The sequence below is a fragment of the Dreissena polymorpha genome, chromosome 1, assembly GCF_020536995.1.
Source record: "Dreissena polymorpha isolate Duluth1 chromosome 1, UMN_Dpol_1.0, whole genome shotgun sequence".
NCBI lineage: Eukaryota > Metazoa > Mollusca > Bivalvia > Myida > Dreissenidae > Dreissena > Dreissena polymorpha.
Window position 1 is genome coordinate 39597298 of NC_068355.1, and position 22104 is coordinate 39619401.

The 22104-nt window shown below is 36.5% G+C and overlaps 1 protein-coding gene across 2 annotated transcripts in view; it reads left to right on the top strand.

Annotated features, from left to right (window-relative positions):
- LOC127877284 (uncharacterized) overlaps positions 1-22104 on the top strand; it is an 89482-nt gene that overhangs the window by 48742 nt on the left and 18636 nt on the right. Inside the window, exons 9-14 of one of the 2 annotated variants that reach the window (XM_052422981.1) lie at positions 136-287; positions 976-1083; positions 1642-1707; positions 6449-6602; positions 12040-13372; positions 13511-22099. In XM_052422981.1, the coding sequence (XP_052278941.1) occupies positions 136-287; positions 976-1083; positions 1642-1707; positions 6449-6602; positions 12040-13372; positions 13511-22099 (10402 nt within the window). Of the gene's footprint in view, positions 1-135; positions 288-975; positions 1084-1641; positions 1708-6448; positions 6603-12039; positions 22100-22104 lie in introns of both variants that reach the window. The other variant, XM_052422976.1, reaches the window with a different exon arrangement.

Genomic DNA, 22104 nt, shown 5'->3' on the forward strand with positions numbered 1-22104 from the left:
TGGTAGTTAAGGTTTTAGTCACATAACATGCTTTTACTTAAAAAGTATAAGCCTTCAGTAATAAAATTTACAGTGGAATACAAATTAGTACAATAGACAATTTTGTTTTATCCAAACAAGACTGGTAACATTCAGATTACAGAGCCAAAGCAGGTATCACTCCACACTGACCGGTCAAGTCGCCCAGAGAAAAGACAGGAGAGGCAGTTCCACCCCTATAAGAAGACAAGCACTAGACAAACTGAGAGGATTGATAAGCCCAGCTGGTCATTTGATCTGGCCTATAGGTAAGCCTCAGAAATGTGTGAAAATATATTGGATATGAATGTAGATTGGTGTGGCTTTATTGTCTCCGAGTGTGTTGGTCCAACTATTTGAAGAATTAATGGGTTTACATAGTGATGTGCTTGTATTTACCATTTTAATGTTAGTACAATTTATTTTATTTTTTTAAAGTATATGCCGATCAGTTTTGTATATTTTGGTTATTGTGGTTAAGAACAACAAGCCAATATATAGAAGTCATATGCTAGTTGTATATCTCCTGTGGCCCGAAGAGAATTTTCATGAAAATTGGCTGCAATGCCATTATGTGTAAAATATTTAACCTGATGGAACTGACCAATTGATAGATTATTAGCTCGGCTGTTTTCCGAGAAAACCCGAGGTATTGTCATAGCCAGCTTGTCCACCATCTGCGTCGTGCTAAGACCTTAACATTGGCTAAAAAATCAAAGTGCTTCCACCTACAACTTTGAAACTTCATATGTAGATGCACCTTTATGAGTTCTACATGCCACACCCATTTTTGTGTCACTTGGTCAACGGTCAAGATCACTATGACCTCTAATATAAAACTTCTGACAAGCTTTCATTTATTCAAAACTGCACCCGCAGCCAAGCGTTGGCACCCACTATGCGGTGCTCTTGTTTATCATGTTATACATATCACAACTGTTCAATTTCATCCTTAAGGGACATGAATGTTCTTCTGCAAAATCTTACTGAGAACACATTCAAAAAGGAAAAACGAAAACCCACTGTGTATGGTACAAGAAAACAAGGCTATGGTACCAACAGGAGGTAAATATGAACACCCCAAGGTTTGCGTTTATTTAAAAAAAATTATCAGTGTCTTGTCAGTCTAGTTACATTATTTGATGTTTTCATCACTAAGGTTTAATACATGGTTATTCAGCAGGTATCCTACATGGTAATTAATAGCAGGTGTTACACATGGTAATAAATAGCAGGTGTTATACATGGTAATTTAGCAGGTGTCATACATGGTAATAAATAGCAGGTGTTCTACATGGTAATAAATAGCAGTTGTTATACATGGTAATAAATAGCAGTTGTTATACATGGTAATAAATAGCAGTTGTTATACATGATAATTAATAGCAGGTGTCATACATGGTAAATTGGCGGGTGTCATACATGGTAATTTAGCAGGTGTCATACATGATAATTTAGGCAGCTTGTTTACACCATGAGACTAGTAAAATAAACTAGAACAAAGCATTTAAATTGTGATTGATCACTAAATGTATTGCAAAGGCATGTAAGTAACTAAAACATTTTCTTGAACTACACATATGTACATGTTAGTGATCTTGCCTTTTACTTCAAAATTGGCAGGTTCTATGGATACCACTTTCAGCGGTCAGAAATTCTACGCTCACCGCCGAGTGACAAGCATTGCAGGTATTTAGTCAATTAATTTTAAGGCATTACTTTTCTCAATCTATTTAAACAGTAGTCAATTCTGTTTATTTGCCATTATCTCTTGTTGAAAATGTGGAAAATACAAATATGAGCATATGATAAGTTTGCACCTGTTGTTTATTTAGCTCACCTGAGCACAACGTGCTCATGGTGAGCTTTTGTCATCGCCTTTTGTCCGTCGTGCGTTGTGTGGTGTCAACATTTGCCTTGTTAACTCTCTAGAGGCCACATTTATTTTCCGATCATTATGAAACTTGGTCAGAAGATTTGTCCCAATGATATCTTGCAGGAGTTAGAAAATGGTTTTGGTGTGCTTTAAAAACATGGCCACCAGGGTGCGGGGCATTTTTCCTTATATGGCTATAGTAAAACCTTGTTAACACTCTAGAGGACACATTTATTGTCCAATCTTCATGAAATTTGGTCAGAAGATTGGTCTCAATGATATTTTGGATGAGTTCGAAGATAATTATGTTTGCTTGAAAAACATTGCTTTCAAGGGGCGGGGCATTTTTATGTCCCCAACTATAGTAGTGGGGGACATATTGTTTTTGCCCTGTCTGTTGGTCTGTTGGTTGGTCTGTTGGTTTGCGCCAACTTTAACATTTGCAATAACTTTTGCAATATTGAAGATAGCAACTTGATATTTGGCATGCATATGTATCTCATAGAGCTGCACATTTTGAGTGGTGAAAGGTCAAGGTCATCCTTCAAGGTCAAAGGTCAAATATATGGGTCAAAATCGCTCATTTAATGTACACTTTTGCAATATTTCAATATTCAAGACAGCAAATTGATATTTGGCATGCAGGTGTATCTCATGGAGCTGCACATTTTGAGTGGTGAAAGGTCAAAGTCATCCTTCAAGGTCAGAGGTCAAATATATGTGGCCGAAATCGCTCATTTTATGAGTACTTTTTCAATATTGAAGATAGCAACTTGATATTTGGCATGCATGTGTATCTCATGGAGCTGCACATTTTGAGTGGTGAAAGGTCAAGGTCATCCTACAAGGTCAAATATATGGGTCAAAATTGCTCATGTAATGTCACTTCTGCAATATTGAAGCTAGCAATTTTATATTTGACATGCATGTGTATCTCATGGAGCTGCACATTTTGAGTGGTGAAGGGTCAAGGTCAAACGTCATATACGGGGACATAGTGTTTCACAAACACATCTTGTTCCTTATATGGCTATAGTAAAATCTTAATAACATTGTAGAGGCCACACTTACAGTCTGATCTTCATGAAACTTGGTCAGAAGATTCAACCCGATAATATCTTGGACGAGTTAAAAAATGATGCCCGTTGGTTGAAAAAATGGCTGCCAATGGGGCGGGGCATTTTTTCCTTATATGGTTATAGCAAAACACTCTTAAGAGGCCACATTTATTTTCCGATCTTCATGAAACTTGGTCAGAAGATTTGTCCCAATAATATCTTGTTATCTCAGGTGAGCAACTTTGGGCCTTTCAGGCCCTCTTGTTCTAATTTCATACCAGTGGTGTTCTGTGATCAGTTATCTTTGCTGTAGGAGGAGGAATATTGTTTTTGCCTTTTCCATCCATCCTTCTGTCCTTGTGTTCCTAATGTGAACATGTGATGTCCGGCGTCCGTTGTGTTTGCGTGCGTGTGTGCTTGCGTGTGTGCTCCATCAACAATTTGTTTGTGTAGACAGTAGAGGTCACAGTTTTCATCCAATCTTTAGGAAATTCAATCAGAATGTTTATCTTAATGAAATCTGGGTTGGGATTGTATTTGGGTCACCTGAGGTCAAAAACTAGGTCAATAGGTCAAATATTAGAAAAACCTTGTGTAGACAATTGAGGTCACAGTTTTCATCCAATCTTTATGCAATTTGGTCAGAATGTTTATCTTGATGAGGTTAGTCAGGTGAGTGATTCAGGGCCATGATGGCCCTCTTGTTTATAGGATTTTTGGGTGTGAGCTGTATCTCTGATAACATGTGAGCCATAGCCATGAAACTGACCACAGTTTTTTATGTCCCCCACCACTATAGTATTATATTATTGTTTTTGCCCTGTCTGTTCGTTGGTTGGTTTGTGTGTTTGTTTGCTCCAACTTTAACATTTTGCCATAACTTTTGCAATATTGAAGATAGCAACTTTACTTCATATTTGGCATGCATGTGTATCTCATGGAGCTTCAGATTTTGAGTGGTGAAAGGTCAAGGTCATCCTTCAAGTCAAAGGTCAAATATATAGTTTCAACGTGGCGCAGAAGGGGACATAGTGTTTCTGACAAACACATACCTTGTTTTCAATCATCTGGGGCTGAGTCACATGAAGAACAATACCCCTAGAGACATGGTCAAGGTCACACATTCTGGTTAAAGATCACTCATTTGATGAATTATTCTTAATGTATCTTTTACTTCACTATGTATCTAGGGATTCAGGAGTAACTTTCTTCGATTGTTCATCATTATCTGGCTGTGTGTCACAGGTCAGATGCTATGTTGCTGAGGTCAAGGCCACAAACTGAGGTCAAATGTTAATTAAATATGCCTTATATCATTAGGATTTTATCATAAATCAAGGGATTTTCAAGCAAAGGGATTTAATTACCCATCGTTCTCAGGCATCAAGGCACATGCAATGCCCATGTCCCTATAGCCATGGTCAAGGTCTTATATATTTTGTTCTACATGGTATTTTAATAGCAGACTTATCACTATATCTTTCTTAAAAGTATCTTTTATTCGTTGTTAACCAGGTTTTCAATAGGAAAAAACTGGTTATTAGATTGGCGAATGTCAGCTGGCGGTGTGGGCAGAACAAGCTTGTCTGGGCCAAAACTTTGTCGTTCATTGTGAGATCTTAAAATCATTTGGCACATTTGTTCACCATCATTAGACAGTGTGTCGGGAGAAAGAATTACATCGATATCTCCAAGGTCAAGGTCGCCACAAATAAAGAAATATTTATTTTGAAACAAGGGGGGTTACTTTGAACAATTAGTAACAATGCTTATTTTGAGTTGTCTCCCATTATCAGACTTTTTCTTTCAAAATGAAATCAAGGTCGCCATGGGTAAAAATAGATTGAATTTGAAACAAGGGGAGTAGCAATGCACATTTTTAATTGTCTCCCTTTATCATACTTTTTTTATTGTAAACCTGGTTTTGTGACAATTTTGTCCCTTGTTTTATAGATTAAATTCAAATTGGAAGGCGAGTATATACACATTTAGCTGAATGAGGCATAACAATTTGCATTAAGCACTGAATACCATCCATGTTAATTAAAAAAAAAAACTACTTCATTTTGGATTTTTAATTGGGAGCTTTATTGTAAAACAGCTTTTAAAGATTTCATGAAAGTTTTATTAGCTCGGCTGTTTTCGGAGAAAACCCGAGGTATTGTCATAGCCAGCTCGCCGTCCGCCGTAGTTGTCGTGCTAAAAACCTTAACATTGGCTCTAAATTCAAAGTGCTTCCACCTACAACTTTGAAACTTCATATGTAGATGCACCTTTATGAGTTCTACATGCCACACCCAGTTTTGAGTCACTAGGTCAAAGGTCAAGGTCACTGTGACCTCTAAAAAAATAAAATCTGACAGCTTTCGCAGCCGAGCGTTGGCACCCGTTATGCGGTGCTCTTGTTAAAGTTTATCAAGATAGGATTTTATAAGTATTTAATTGTATACATTAGAAATTTAGAAAATGAGAAGATCTGCATTTTATTGTCTGCTTCAAAACTCATCATATGTACAAATTAGTTTAAAACAGAAACAACACAACCCTTCACTTACACCTTTTCTTTAAGTTCTGCACTCTTCCGAAATCAAAATTAATTTTGCGAAGGATATTAATTCTACTGCTATATGGTTGTAGTAAAACCTTATTACTGTAGATGTTACATGTTAAATCCAATCTTCATGAATACACGTACTTACTTAGAACATATTATGTTATCTTAACAGAGTGCAAAAATGGTTCCAGTCCATTGAAAAACATAACAGATCCCTATCTGGGGATTGGTTGGGCGGTTTGTATATGGGTATAGTGAAACCTTGTTAAAGCTCTAGAAGCACATTTAAGACCAATCTTCACGTAACTTGGCCAGAACGTTTGTTCTTATGGTATATCGGCCGATTTAGAGAGTTAGAGCAGTTATTTTATATGGCTAAACTGAAACCTTTTTAACACTTAATATAATTGTATTAATGTGATAGCTATGATCGTGAAATGTTGATTTTTTTTTATGATGATAATGAGGATGATATAAAATAGCTCATATTTAATATTCCAAGAACTTCATTTGGATCGTATTTGACCTTTCATCCTAAATACATGTGAAGGTCATCTCTCGATTTGATCTATACCATATTTACAGATGACCTATTTAATTTGACTGAGACAAAATGTATGCCCTTATCAATACTTTGGGCAAAGTTCTGAGAAAAATGGGCTTGATGTATGTGCCTAAAATGTTGTCCCAGATTATCCTGTGCTGTCTGCACAGGCTAATTAGGAATGACACTTTCCACTTAGAGTGGATTTTCATGAAGAAAAAACTTTCTTTACACACTTCCTTAACATTCCAAAAAAGTGGAAATTTTCATCCCTGATTAACCTGTGTGGACTTCGCAGACAAATCTTGGACAACACTTTATACACAGACATTAATCCCAGTTTTCCCTGTACGAGGCTCACATTAATTTAAAACTTGCATTTTCCCTCTGTGTTACAGTTCTGATGAGGAGGAACCAGTGGTCCCTGCTGCAATACCAGACTTACTGGAGCGTCAACAGAAGGCTGACATCCTAGAAGAGTTCCTCCTTGTAGATAAAGTGAATGAACAAGACAATTATGTCTACGAAACAGATCCATATCAAAAGGACATGGTACCTTGTTTTGCACTTAAATATTTGTATGCCCCCTTTGAAGAAAAGGGGGGTAGATTTTTTTGCTGGATGTCTGTCGGTCCGTCTGTTGGTTGGTATGTCGAAAGACCAGTTCATTTCCAATCAATACCTCATCAAAGAATTGACTGGTTGGCTTGATAATTTCACATGTTGATTGGCCTTGGACTGTAAATGACCCCTATTGAAATTGAGGTCAAAGGTCAAGGTCAAGAGCGCAATAAGTGTGAAAATGATTTCCGATCAAAAACTCAAATGATTCACAAATTGCTTGATACTCAACATGTAAATTGACCGTGGACAGTATATGACCCCTAGTCAAATTGGGGTCACAAGGTCAAAGGTCACTGTCACAATACCTGTGAAAATTGTTTCTGATCAATAACTTTTCAACAAATTGACCGATTGGCTTGATACTTCCCATGTGCATTGGCCTTGGACAGTAGATGACTCCTATTGAAACTGGGGTCACTAGGTCAAAGGCCAGGGTCACAATGAAATGAAAAAATTGTTTCCGGTCAAAGGTCACTGTCACAATACATGTGAAAATTGTTTCTGATCAATAACTCGTCAATAAATTGACCGATTGGCTTGGAACTTCACATTTGCATTGGCCTTGGGCAGTAGATCACCCCTATTGAAAAATGGGTCAAAGGTCAAGGTCAGTGTCACAACAAGTGCGAAAATCATTTTTGATCTATAACTGGTCAACGAATTGTACAATTGGGTTGATACTTCACATGTGCATTGGCCTTTGACATTAGATGAACCCTATTGAAATTGGGGTCACAGGGTTCAAAGTCTGTCGGGGATGGGGGCATATGTCTCTGACTGCGGAACATTTTAGAATTTATAGATCAAACTGAACAAGAGGATTATGTCTATGACATGAATGCATATCAAAAGAACAAGGAACCTTGTTTGCAATTCAATAAATATTCTTTATATTAATTGTCTAGATTAGGAAGTTGCATCTTTTATGTGCTCTTTTTCGTGGATCTTTAGACTGTTTACAGCCCTGCATTATCATTTTTATAGAGATAACTCTCCTACTTCTTGTACTGTACTTATACTATACAGAGTTACGTTTTCTTATCTGCTTAAAATTCAGCCAGAAGAGAAAAGGAGCTTTGATATTGTATTGCAATACATCTCAATAAGTAATTGTGAAATTAGAAAAGAAAAAAATATATCAGTCTGTTGACAGACTAGTGGATCTTCTTCAAATTCATAGATGAATTCCTAACATTCTTCATTTATAAAGCTAGAGAAAAATCTGGAAAAAAACACAAAAGGTTCTGCTTAAAAGGAGTAGTTTTGAAAGTTTAACCATTTTGTTAACAACAAATTCTAATTTAAGTTGTGTTTTTCTTTTTTTCTTGCCTGAGCACGTTTCTACCTATTGAGCTTTTATAATTGCCTTTTGTCCTTCATTAACATTTATTCTATGTACACTCAGAGGCCAAATGAATTGACAAATCTGTATGAAACTTGGTCACCATATTTATTCCAAGGATGTCTTGGCAGAGTTCGAATTTTGAGCCTGTGGATTTAAAAACTAGGTAAAATTGTTTAAAGAGCTGGCAAAAACTTACAGCCCAATTTATTGCAGAGCTTTCATTAAACGTGGTCAGAACATTTTTCTCAATAATATCTCATCAGAGTTGGAACCTGGGTCATTTGGTGTTAAAACTAGGTTATCAGAAAATATGTCCCAATGATATCTTTGCCAAGTTTGAAAGTGGGTCATGTTGAATCAAAAGCTGGGTCATGTGGTCAAATTAAAAACACAACAACTTTGGAAAACTCTCTAAGTCACATTTGATTGTTCTCTCTTTATTGAACTGTCTCAGAAATTTGTTATGAGTTCTCTGCTGAGATATGGTTCAGTTCCATTGAAGAAATTGACTGTTATGAGGAGGGAAAGTATACTTTACGTGGCCTCAGTAAAACCAATTGAACACTCTAGAAGTCATAGTGTTGACACATTCATCATGAAACATGCTCAAAATTTAACACAATTCAATAGTTATTATATCTGATCTGACTTTCTTTTTTAAAGGATTGTAGTTTTTTTTAGCTCGGCTGTTTTTGGAGAAAACCAGAGGTATTGTCACAGCCAGCTCGACATCCGCAGTCGTCGTGCTAAACCTTAACATTGGCTCTAAAATCAAAGTGCTTCCACCTACAACTTTGAAACTTCATATGTAGATGCACCTTGATGAGTTCTACACGCCACACCCATTTTGGGGTCACTAGGTCAAAGGTCAAGGTCACTGTGACCTCTCAACAAAATCAAAAAAAAAATTCTGACACGCTTTCATTTATTCAAAACTGCACCTGCAGCCCAGCGTGGCACCTGTTATGCGGTGCTCTTGTTTAAACATTTTTAGCTCGACTTTTATATATGAAATATATATAGTGGAGCTACATGTATCCTACTCACCCCAGCGTCGGCGTTGCCAAGTCTGTTTGCGTGCAAATGTTTAAGTTTGCTACTACCCCAAATATTTTCAATGTCCCATGACATATTGCTTTCATATTTTGCATACTTGTTAACCATCATGACCCCAACCTATAAACAAGAGCAGACAACTGTATCAAGCATTTTGACAGAATTATGGCCCCTTTTATACTTAGAATATGCATATTATTGATAAATCTATGTTAAAGTTTGCGTACTACCCCAAATATTTCCTGTGTCCCTTGACATATTGCTTTCATATTTTGCATACTTGTTAACCATCATGACCCCAACCTATAAACAAGAGCAGACAACTGTATCAAGCATTTTGACAGAATTATGCCCCCTTTTATACTTAGAATAATCATGTTATTGATAAATCTATGTTAAAGTTTGCGTACTACCCCAAATATTTCCTGTGTCCCTTGACATATTGCTTTCATATTTTGCATTCTTGTTTACCATCATGACCCCAACCTATAAACTAGAGCAGACAACTCTATCAAGCATTTTGACAGAAATATTACCCCTTTTATACTTAGAATATGCATATTATTGATAAATCTATGTTAAAGTTTGACAAAACAACACTTACCTGACAAACCACAATGCATTCCACTCACCCCCCCCCCCCCGAACTCCCCCCCCCCCAACCCCAACCCCCACCCCAAAAATTTTTTTTTTCTTATTTTTGAAAGATCATCTATTAAATGATCACACACCCACATTATACCCCCCTTTCCCCCCCCCAAAAAAGTTTTTTTTTCTTTCTTATTTTTGAAAGATCATCTATTAAATGATCACACACCCACATTATACCCCCCCCCCCCCCCCACTCCATGATGGCTTACGTTATACTGTCAAGCACTCGAATAGTCGAGCGCCCTGTCCTCTGACAGCACTTGTTGCGAGATTTTGGGGCTGTTTTTCATTTGAAGGCATTATACAATTTTGTCATTCTACCTGCGCAGAAAACTTTGATATCTTGGAGTCTCAGGAGATGGCCCTGTTGTTACCTTTAATGGAAATCATCAATGTTTTGAAACCAAGTCAATACATTTGAAATCAATAACATTTTGCCAATTTATAGGAATAGATGTCCAACATTTCCTTATAAGCTGCTGTTTTCTCTAGTGATTTTACTGGAGAAAAAATATTTGGTAATGATACATTTTCGTAAACGCTTTTAATATTAACTTGTTAGCTCATCTATTTTTTGAAAAAAAATGATGAGCTATTGTCATCACCTTGGTGTCGGCGTCCGGTTAAGTTTTGCGTTTAGGTCCACTTTTCTCAGAAAGTATCAATGCTATTGCATTCAAACTTGGTACACTTACTTACTATCATGAGGGGACTGGGCAGGCAAAGTTAGATAATTCTGGCGTGCATTTTGACAGAATTATGTGCCCTTTTTATACTTAGAAAATTAAAAAATTTGGTTAAGTTTTGCATTTAGATTCAATTTTCTCAAAAAGTATCAATGCTATTGCATTCAAACTTGGTACACTTACTAACTATCATGAGGGGACTGGGCAGGCAAAGTTAGATAACTCTGGCGTGCATTTTGACAGAATTATGTGCCCTTTTTACTCTTAGAAAATTGAAAATTTTGGTTAAGTTTTGTGTTTAGGTCCATTTTATTCCTTAAGTATCAAAGCTATTGCTTTCATACTTGCAACACTTACTAACTATCATAAGGGGACTGTGCAGGCAAAGTAATGTAACTCTGACTGGCATTTTGACAGAATTATGTGCCCTTTTTATACTTAGAAAATTGAAAATTTGGTTAAGTTTTGTGTTTAGGTCCACTTTATTCCTACAGTATCTAAGCTATTGCTTTCATACTTGCAACACTTATTAACTATCATAAGGGGACCGTGCAGGCAAAGTTATGTAACTCTGAATGGCATTTGGACGGAATTATGGGCCCTTTATACTTAGAAAATTGAAAATTTGGTTAAGATTTGTGTTTTGGTCCACTTTACCCCTAAAGTATCATAGATATTGCTTTCATACTTGGAACACTCACAAACTATCATAAGGGTACAGTAAAAGGACAAGTTGCATAACTCTGGTTGTCATTGTTATGGAATTATGGCCCTTTTTTGACTTAGTAACTTATGGTGAATATATGAATATATGGTTAAATTTTGTGTTTCGATCCACTTTACTTCTTAAGTATCAAGGCTATTGCTTTCAAACTTCAAATACTTTCATGCTATCATGAGGTTACTGTACCTGGCAAGTTGAATTTTACCTTGACCTTTGAATGACCTTGACTCTCAAGGTCAAATTATTAAATTTTGCTAAAATTGTCATAACTTCTTTATTTATGATTAGATTTGATTGATACTTTGACAAAACTTCTCTTACCTGACATACCACAATAGACTCCACCCAAACAATCCCCCGTGCCCTCCCCCCCTCCACCCACCCTAATTTTTTGGTTTTTTTTAAGATCATCTCATAAATTACCACCACACCCTCACACTATACCCCCCCACCCACCCCCCCCCAATTTTTTTTTAAACGGTTATGTTTGAAATACCGTCCAAACATCGCACCCAAAAAATCCTCCCCCCATCCCCCCACCCCCACCCCACCCCCACCCCCCCCCCCCCCCCGTTTTTTTTTTTTTTTTTTTCGCTTTTTTGGAAGATAATGTAATAAATGTCCACAACCCCACACTATACACCCCTCTTCACTCCACACCTCCCTCCTTTGTGATTGAAAATGAGAGTCCCTTCACCTTTAAAAAGAAAATAGATGAGCGGTCTGCACCCGCAAGGCGGTGCTCTTGTTTTTTGTTTTGCTTTGGTTCTTTTACAATTTGCATAATTAAAGCTAATGAAAGATTTTTAGGAAATATTTTTAAATTTGAAGTTGATAATTTAAGATTATAAGCAATATTGTATAGACCTGGTATAAATTATAAAGTGACATTACGTTTTACAGACTGAGGAAACATCGGAATGGCTGAAACGAAGTTCTCAAGAAGCAATTGATAAGGCCAAGTTAATGTTGAAAAGCAGTTCACTTTCTCCAATTCCTACAAAGTCGGTCACAACTGGAAAGTGTCCACATTCAACAAGACCTTCTGATGAAAGTCTAAAACCAGGTGGAAAAACTTCAGCTACAACAAAACCTTCTAGAAGTCCCACACCAGTTAGAAGAACAAAATCTTCTAGAAGTCCCACACCAGTTGGAAGAACAAAATCTTCTAGAAGTCCCACACCAGTTAGGAGAACAAAATCTTCTAGAAGTCCCACACCAGTTGGAAGAACAAAATCTTCTAGAAGTCCAACACCAGTTAGTAGAACAAAATCTTCTAGAAGTCCCACACCAGTTAGTAGAACAAAATCTTCTAGAAGCACCACACCAGTAACTATATCAGTAACTATAAGTCCACTAACATCAAGGAAAACATCAACAGAACCTTCTAAAAGTCCCACATCAGCTAGAAAAACTTCAAAGCAATCTTCTAGAAGTCGTACACAAGCTAAGAAACCTTCATCAAAATATTCTAGAAGTCCCACACCAGGTATTAAAACTTCAAGAAGTCCCACACCAATTAGAAAAACTTCAACAAGATTGTCCAGAAGTCCAACTCATTCAAGAAAACCCCCAAGACTTTCAAAAAGTCCGACAATATGTCCAAGTAGTCCATCCTCTGCTAGAAAAACACCGGTCACTCAAAATCTAACCTTAATGTCAGGAAGTCCACTACATTCTATGCAAATGTGTGAGACTCCCGTTAGCACTCAGCCATCTTCAAATAAGCCTGAGCATTCAAACAATGCATTGCTTGTAGCAGACAACAGCTGTCTTCCAAATCGGACAATTCAGCAAGAAAAAGGTTTGAAAGATTATTTCACAGTTGGAAATGATTATATGATAAATGTTGACAGTGGCAAAACTAAACAGCTCAGTAAAGCTTCTGAAACTGTGGCAAAGAGTGACACACAATTTTTTGTTGAAACTAAACAGTGTGAAAGTCTCAAAATGGAAGGTCGTATTGAACTCCACAGTACCATGCCTAGTAGAGAAATTGATGAACAAAAATCAAAAAATGCAATAACTAAAAAATTTGGTAATGATGGTTTTGAACATGAGGATGAAAGTGAATTGAATTTGTCATCAGATTTCCTTGTCCTTGATGACATTGGTCAAGAAAGGGATGAAGAAATAAATATTCAAACAATGAATCCTGAAACAATAGAGGAAAAAGATGTTTGCCAAATTATGGATGCAAATGAACATACTTTAAAAAATACTGAATTACACAAAGGTGATTGTGATGGTGATGCGATAAATGATGCTTCTTCAAATTGGGAGGAGCCTAAAAAAGAAATGGAAAAAGATCAAGAGGTTTGCCAAATTATGGATACATATGAACATACTTTAAAAAATACTGAATTACACAAAGGTGATTGTGATGGTTTTGCGATAAATGATGCTTCTTCAAATTTGGAGGAGCCTGAAAAAGAAATGATAATACGCAAAGTTATGGATAAAGACTGTTTACCTGAATCAGATTATGCAGATCTGATTGAAAAGCTACACGAAGGTGAACTTTCAATAGAAAATCCATCAGATATTTTATTGAGTGAGAATGACATAGAATTGGTGGAAAATACTGATGAAAACAATAATAGTAGCTTAATAGAATTGGATTCCGAGTTAGATGAAGAAGAAATTAAAGATATCTTTTTAGAAACCTCCAATATTGAGAACCATGAATCACTAAAAGTTCCAATGTTAGTAGAATCTGAGGCTGTGCAGTGTGGACAGAGTAAGAAAAAGCAAAAGATTGATGATGCAAATGAAGGTTTGAACAATTATGAGAAGCATGAAGAAAATAAAAGTAAACAGTGGGTGGAAATGATAAATAGCTATAGTGATTCTGAAAAAATGCAAAAGAAAGAGGTGTCAGATTGTTTACTGCAAGATACAGATATAAATATTTTTGAGGAGGCTGAACCTGCATTTTCAAGTGAAAACAATGACAGCATCTTGCTTGTAGAAGTGAAGAAACAGGGCGATTCTATGGCAACTGATTCTGCAATTGTTAATGCTAATATATCTGACGTTATGCCAAATGAAACTGATTCCAAAGCTAGATTTGAGCAGAAATTTGACCAAACTGTGGGGAATTTTGAGCCCAATCATGCATGCAAACAACAAGAAAAGAGCATAGCTGTACCCTCATCTACTAGTGCAGAAGCTATGTCTAGTGAAGATAAGCATGTCCAAAAGAGGGTATATGCTGATGACTATCTTTTTGAAGGCAGCAATATTTCAGTTATAGAGGACTGTGCTAAATTGATTGGTCCCAATAACTATCTGGAAAAAGAGACATACATTTTGAATATGTGCAAATTCATGAAAGTGACCAAAGATTGCAAGGTTTCAAATAATGTTCAGCAATTGTCAGAAAATAAAGCTGATCTAAAAAATGGTATCAAAGAAGATACAACTGTTGGGGTTGAAAAGAGTTACTTAAATGCAGAAAATTATGCTCTTCAGTGCATTAGTGAGAATTTGGATACTAAATATGATTGTTCAATGCACACACATTTAAGTTCAAACCCAACCTATGAACAGGTTTGTGAGACAAGTTTTCAACTAAAGTATAGCAATTTAGAGAAAGAATTGAAACAAGAGGTTAACTTTGTTATGCAGACAAATTGTCAACAATTTGAATCAGAGATCGTTGATCTGAAAAAGAAGGATACAGATATTGGGACTGGAAACAGAACAATGGATTTCGATGATCTTGGACAACAGAACACAGAAGAATCAAGTTTAACCGATAAAGAAAGTGGTTTTTGTGATAATATAGAATCAGAACCAACAAATGTAGTGATTGGAAAAAACATGTATTTAGGTACAAAGTGCAGTGTTTCTTTTGAATCTAGTAAAAAGGAAGACCTGAAACCAAGTCTGTGTGATTCTGAGCCGCAAAAAACAAATGGTACAGTAGAGTCGAGTAGAATAGAAATTTCAGGCTTAAAACAGATTGGCATATCCTATTGTAGTAGCAGTGACAGTTCAAGGGAAAACTCTTGTTCCACATGGAAAACCAGTCATTGTGAACCAGGAGACATGACCACTAGTGAAGCTGTAATTGATACAGTCAAAAGTGTCGTAAATGAAGTATGCAGAAAGTTGAAAAAGCTTCAGGAAAGTAACTTCAGTGGATATGAGATGACACCAGATACAATTGCCATGTTTGAACAAGATGTGTCAAGGAGTTCTAGGAGTGAAAACACGCAGAAACCTTTAGTATTTCCTGATGAAAACACAGAGGCTGCGAGAGAATACCCATTAAATGATGATGCAAATTTGAAATTCAATGATATTGTAATGCAGAATGGAGATGATCGTGAAAATGATGATTGTGACAGTAGCTCAAATGTTGTTATTGCTGATTATAGCCAACACAGTGAGGATGACAGTTCTTCCGGATTTAAATATGTGTTTTTGAATGCTTTTGAGGACAAGAAAAGGCAACCTCTAATTGAAGAGTTTTTAATTGACATTGAACAGTCATCTTTGCACCATCAAGAACTTGAAGCTGAGGTTTCGGATAAGCTTCAGGATTCACTAGACTTTGATCTGAGAGATAATAACTCTGAAGTGTTGAAGTCATTTGAAGAAAAATTGAAAAAGTTGACAGCTAAATCTGCAGCAGAACTCACTGTTTCACAACCGTGTCAAATTGCTGACAAACATGGACTTGAAGAACTTATTTTAGAGCAAATTTATACTGAAACACTTTCAGAAACAAAAGTTTTATTCAAAGCCATCGCTGCTAAGACAGATGAACTAGGATCAGTTGAAACTCACACATTTAAAGTGGAAAGCATAGACCAAGTAACATTACAAGTTGCAGAAACGGTCAATGCAATGGTAAATACAATTAATAAAACTTTTGAACAATTTGGGACTGATTTCAAAGAAGTTAAATTATCAGATCAGGGTGACATTGCTACAGAACACCTGGTAGCTAGCATGCATCATGAAATAATTTCTGAAGCAAACAGTGACTTATCAGCATTAGCTTTTTCTGAAGCAAAAACACCTCTTGAAAGGTATGCGGTTGAAGTGATAAATCCTGAAAATACTCTAGAACAGAGTATGTCAGTGCAAGAGGAGACAGTACATAAGAAAATTTCATGTAAGACAAAAAAGGCTAAAGCTTGTGATCAAGTCATATCAGAGACAAAATCCGACCCTGCTGTGGCAGATTTATCGAAGTTGTTAAATGACCTTGAAGAGCGTAAAAAACAGCTTATTCTTGAGGAATTTCTTAAAGACATTGAAAGGACATCTGCTAGGCATCAAGCCATGGAATCAGAGGTATTTAATAAGCATGTTGGACTTGATGAAGTAATAAAAGAAGGCAGTGGCTTTGTTTCTATGATGAAAAAATTATGTGCAGATGATAACCCATCCTCTTCAATAGCCATGGGCGCAAAAGCATGTCTACAGAGGATGGTTGATTCAGATTCAAAACAAGCCAGTAATATTAAAGTATTAACTGAAGAAGATCCTACACAACTTCTAACAAGTGAACTTGGGATTTTACCTGATGCATATTGCAGTCAGATTCCACCACTGAATCATAGTCAAAATCAAAGTCCTATAAATTTTTTAAGTTCACAACGAAAGTCAATATTGACTGCTTATACTGGTGCAACAATTGTTCAATCTGGACAAATGTCTATTTCTACTAAAGGTTATAAAGAGAAATCAACACCAGAAACTGAAAATCAACTCAAGTCCACAATGGCAGCTGACACCGAAGTAAAGCCACCAAGTACAGCTGATCCTAAAGTTAAGTTTATACTTGCAGATAATCCTATAGTGAAGTCAATATCAAGAGCAGATCCTTATGTGCAGTCACCAATTGCAACTTATAATGGAGTGAAGTCAACAATTACAGCTGATCATGAAGTGCATGAAGTGGAGTCCACACAAGCAGCTTATTCTAATGTGAAGTCCACATCAATAGTTGATTCTAAAGTGCAGTCGACAATTACAGCTAATACTGAATTGAAAACCCTACCAGCCTCTAATCCTCAACTGGTGTCCACGTCACCAGCTGATTTTGAAATGAAGTTCACATCAACAACTGATTCTAAAGTGCAGTCTACAGAAACAGCTTCTCCTAGTCAGAAGTCCATATTAACAGCTGTCACTGAAGTTGAATCAACATGCATGTCTGAAAGTGGATCCTCATTAATGGCTGAACCTGAAGAAGAATCAACAACTACAACTGATCTTGAATGGAAATCCTTATCAATAATGGATGCAGAACTTAATTTCACATCAGAAGCTCAAACTGAAATCAACTCTGTAACAATAAAGGCCTCTAATTTCGAGAAGAAGTCCACATCTAAAACTTATTCTTCAGAAAATTTAGAATCAGCTGTGGATACTGATGCAAATGGTACCTTATTGACAAATGCTGTTGAAAACCAAACATATGTAGGTATTTCTGAACTAAACCAAAATGAAAGCAAACATGCAATATGTACCAAGGTAAATCAACTTGCAATGCAATTAGAATCAGGTTTGTCTCCAATAAAGACTCTGACTGTTAGAAAAAGGAAAAAACCTGCTTCTAAAACGCAAAAAATGTTTGTTGTTCTTGATCCAGGACTGGACAGTATAGACGATGTTGATACTGTGAGTGGAATGTGCAATGACCATGATGATCCTATCACTTCAGTAATAGCAGTCAATGTTGTGTCAGATGCAATTAGTGCTGAAGTGTGTCAATCAGATATAAATGGCAAAGCCAAGTTGACTTCTTCTTATTCAGTAGATATGCAGTCTTCACTCTCAAGACTGCAGTATGAGGAAAATCAAATGGTGGATAGAGATGCATGTAGTTCAGAAAATCAGTCAAGCTCTAGTTACTCTTCTGGTATTGATCCTGTTCAACCTCCATCATGTAATGAACCCCAAAATATTTTTGAAAGCATTGAAACCCAGTCTGCCACTCTAAATCCTTACATGGATTATGCATTAGTGTTTCAAGGCAATGCCCATAGTTCCATGTACACTCAATCCCCATTTTATCAACACTATCCATATGGTTGGCCCAGTTCTTCAGCCTTGTTCCAGAGTCCACTTGCCAGTCATTGGCATACATCATCAGGCTCAGAATCTAGAGAATATTTGTCTCCCAGCTATAGAATGCCTTACAGTTCTATGAGCAATCCTCCTCAAAATACCTACAATGGACAGAGCATGTACTCACCACAGTTTTTAAATAGGGTTCTGAACCCAAACCAGAATGCAGCTGCTTATTCCCCAAATAATTTAATGTTTCCATACCCAGATTGGATATTCTCACCAGACTACATGGCCATGTTTTCACCCGGGCAAAATCCTTATTTCTACTATGTTTCAGAAGGCAATGCAATGTCAGAAACTCATTTATGTATGGAAAATATGAACACATATCTCAAAACTTCAGACTGGGAACTAATTGACTCTATTGAAGGACACTGTGATATGATCCCTGAAGATGAAAAAACTGAATCTGAAAAAGAAAATTCAAAATGTTTAACTAATGTTTCTGAAATGAAAAATCCAAATGGCCTTGGAAAAAGTGTTCACAAGTTTGAAGAATTGACAAAACTTGACTTGCCAAACACAGAGATTGAGTCGTCAGCTCACAAAGGAACACCCCAAAACAGAGAAGCACTTGAGCATGGACCTACTGTTACTTTTACAGCAGAGAGTACTTCTGTGAGAGTGGTAGTGGATAAAGCTTCACATAATGGAGTGTCAAGAACTGAAACTGTTGTTAAAAGTAGTAGAACGGATGAGATATTGCAGCAGTCTTTTAAAACTGACAATCCAACAAGAAAGCCTCCAGCTATAAATTCTGTTGATAAAATTCCAAAAGGGGACAAGCAAGAACAAAATGCTTGGAATCCCAGGATGTTGAAAGACATTTGTATGGCATTCATATTGAAAGTAAAATTTGCCAGAGAGTTCCAGTGTGCCATGCCTGCTAAAGCAAAGTTAGAGACAAAAAACAAATATGTTGAAAAGATATCAAATCAAATTGATGTTTCAACATCAAAAGAAGATTCAGTTGATGAGCAACCATCAAAAGAAAAAAATCATTCTAGAGAATTAATATTGCTGGATGAAAACACAGAATCTAAAACAAAATTGCAAAATTTGAAATTAGATTTCAATGTTAGAAACACAAATAATGAACACGCACCATGGTCAATAGGAAAAATGTTACAATCTGCTTCTGCACAGGAACAGAGAAAGAAGATACTACTTTTTGACATTAACTCTATCTTCAAAAACAAGCACAATGCTGTTGACAAACACTTTGAAAATATTGATTACATAAACACTGAAAACAAAATTGAAGATGTTCGTACACAGTCAGATGAGCTAGAAGATATTCCATCTTTAGTTAAGCCAGATTCACCTTTATCAGGTCATGAATGGATTAGTTGTATGCAGGCATCAGTCTTGCATTGCAAACATTACAAAGAAAAAGAAAAAATTATTGCTGTCGAGATTTTACCAAATGTCAATTCAATTACATATTTTGATCACAGTTCAGTTGATTTTGAAGCTCAACAGTCAGAAACAAATAATTGTACAAAGACAGATACTGAAATTGATATATCAAACAGCAGTGCTGAAATCAATTCAGAAAATAAAGAAAATCAATATGGCAACAAAACAAGACCAAGTGAAGATAAACGAATTCCTGATCATCCTAAGGCATTCCAGCTTTTGCTTAACTCTTATGACTCATCTGATGGTAATGAACATGATAATCAAAAAGCAACAAGGAAGCTTATATACACAGAGCAGCATACAAATGTTTCACTGCATTCTGAGATTATCCAGGAATTCAAGGAGAGTAGATGGCTTAAAGAAGACGAAGAACAAGAAATAGACCTCACTGGTGAAATTATAAAATCTGGTCTTGAAACCTTCTCAAAAGATTCTAAATTTACAACAAGTGCACGTATAAGGGATCACATACAAGGAACAAAACAAGATTGTTATACTGTCAAACCTAGAACTTATGTTGATAAAGATTGTAGAGATGATAATTCAACACCTACTCCAAAGTCTAAAAGTGTAGACCAAAACAAAAATCCCGATGCTACTGACCTCGCAAAAGAAGTGTTTAATAACGAAACTGAAATAATGAATGTAGTGGATAAAGTATATGAACATCCAAGTTTCAAAACAAAAACGAAGAAAGATGCCACTCCAAATTTACAACTAGTGAAGAAAGCCAAGTCTGAGTGCTTGTCTCAGAAAAATATAGCTCTACCAGATGTTTGTCCTGTCAAAACAACCAAATCAAAAAGGAAAATGGATTTTACTAATATCTGGCTAAAGAAAAACTTTGATGAACATTATCAAACTGCTGCTAATCCAGTAAAAAACAAAGACAATGATGCAAAAACAACAAAAAAACTAAGAAGCTTTCCAATTATCGATTTCAAAAGTATTCATGTTTTTGAGACTGATGATTTAGAGCCCGAGTTGAATAAATCGAGCCAACTGGATACTAAAAAATCTTCAAGGCAAGAAAGTTTACCTGAAAAATATTTTACGCCCAAAAATATTGAACACATAGAAAAGATACAATCGTCAAAGGTAAAGAAATTGCCAAATTGTGGTAAATTGAATGAAAATGTCTATTCTGGTCCTCACATTGGAGCAGGAACCAGAAAGAACAGCTTGCATCTGTCCAGCAAAAAGAGCAGTCTAAAGCATTCCAGCAAAAGAAATTCAAAACTAAGATCATCAACTTCATTTGACTCTTCCTCCTCATCTTTGCTTTCTTCATTATCACACTCAACTGAAAATTCTAGAAAAATATCTAAAACGCCAAAAAATGGTAGCAAAGGAAGAAGGCAATCATCATTTGGGTCTACTAATAGCTTCTTATCCTCATCAACAGCATCGTATTCATCATCCATGAAAGCTGGAAAGAAGTCTAAAAAAAAATCCAAATTAAGATCAAGATCTTCCTCCTCAACTTCCTCCTACTCTTCATCATCATCTTCGCTATCCTCTACCACACTATCAAGCTCTATTTCATCATCAACCACTACTGGAAAAGATACCAAGACACCAAGAAACAATAGTAAAGGAAAAAGAAGGCAGTCACCCTTTGGGTCCTCTTCTAGCTTCTCATCTTCTTCAACAGCAATTCAGTCTGCAAAGAAGTCCAAGTCAAAAAGACCCAAAAATGTGGAACACGTTAGAGGCAGATCATTAAAACGCAAATTGGACAGAAGCAGCAGCTGTAGTTCTGTAAACAGCCTTATGAGAAAAAGTTTGTCATCACCTGTACATAATCCTGAAAGACGAGGTTTAACGAGAGAATCAAGATTTGTGAAGAATACATGCCACTGGAACAAATCTAGCAGATACAAGCGATTTCAGGAAATTCGGGAAAGAAGACCTGGCCGTTCAAAGTCCAGCTCTGGCCCCCATTGCACTAGTCAGTCTGAAAGTGATGCCAACACACAGAGAAAACGGCACAAGTCAGACAAAGACTTCCCAACATCAAATAATTCCTTTGACTTAAAAAGCCATGGATTTTCAAGAAACGCGAGCAGACTTCAGTACCTTAAAGATGAGTCCTTTGTAAAGGAGGGTGGCAAACGGTTGTACAGGAGTGACTCTGACAGCAGCATGATGACTGATAGCAGCTTTCACTCCTGGCGCAAGAAACATGGGATTAAAATGGCAAGAATGGACCGATCACCTAGTAGTACAGATAATGGCTGCAGTCGCAACAGAAGGCATTCCTGTGGCCGAAGTACAAAAAATTACCGAAAGACTCCAGACAGATTTTGTTTTCGTAATTCAATTGGGTATAGTAACGTGGTGATGTCCTCCCCAGATAATACGTCCTGTCATACCGGTTTTGTTCATCGGAAGAATATGAAAAGCGTGTTTATATCCACTTTGACACTGGAAACTATGAGTACAGGTATT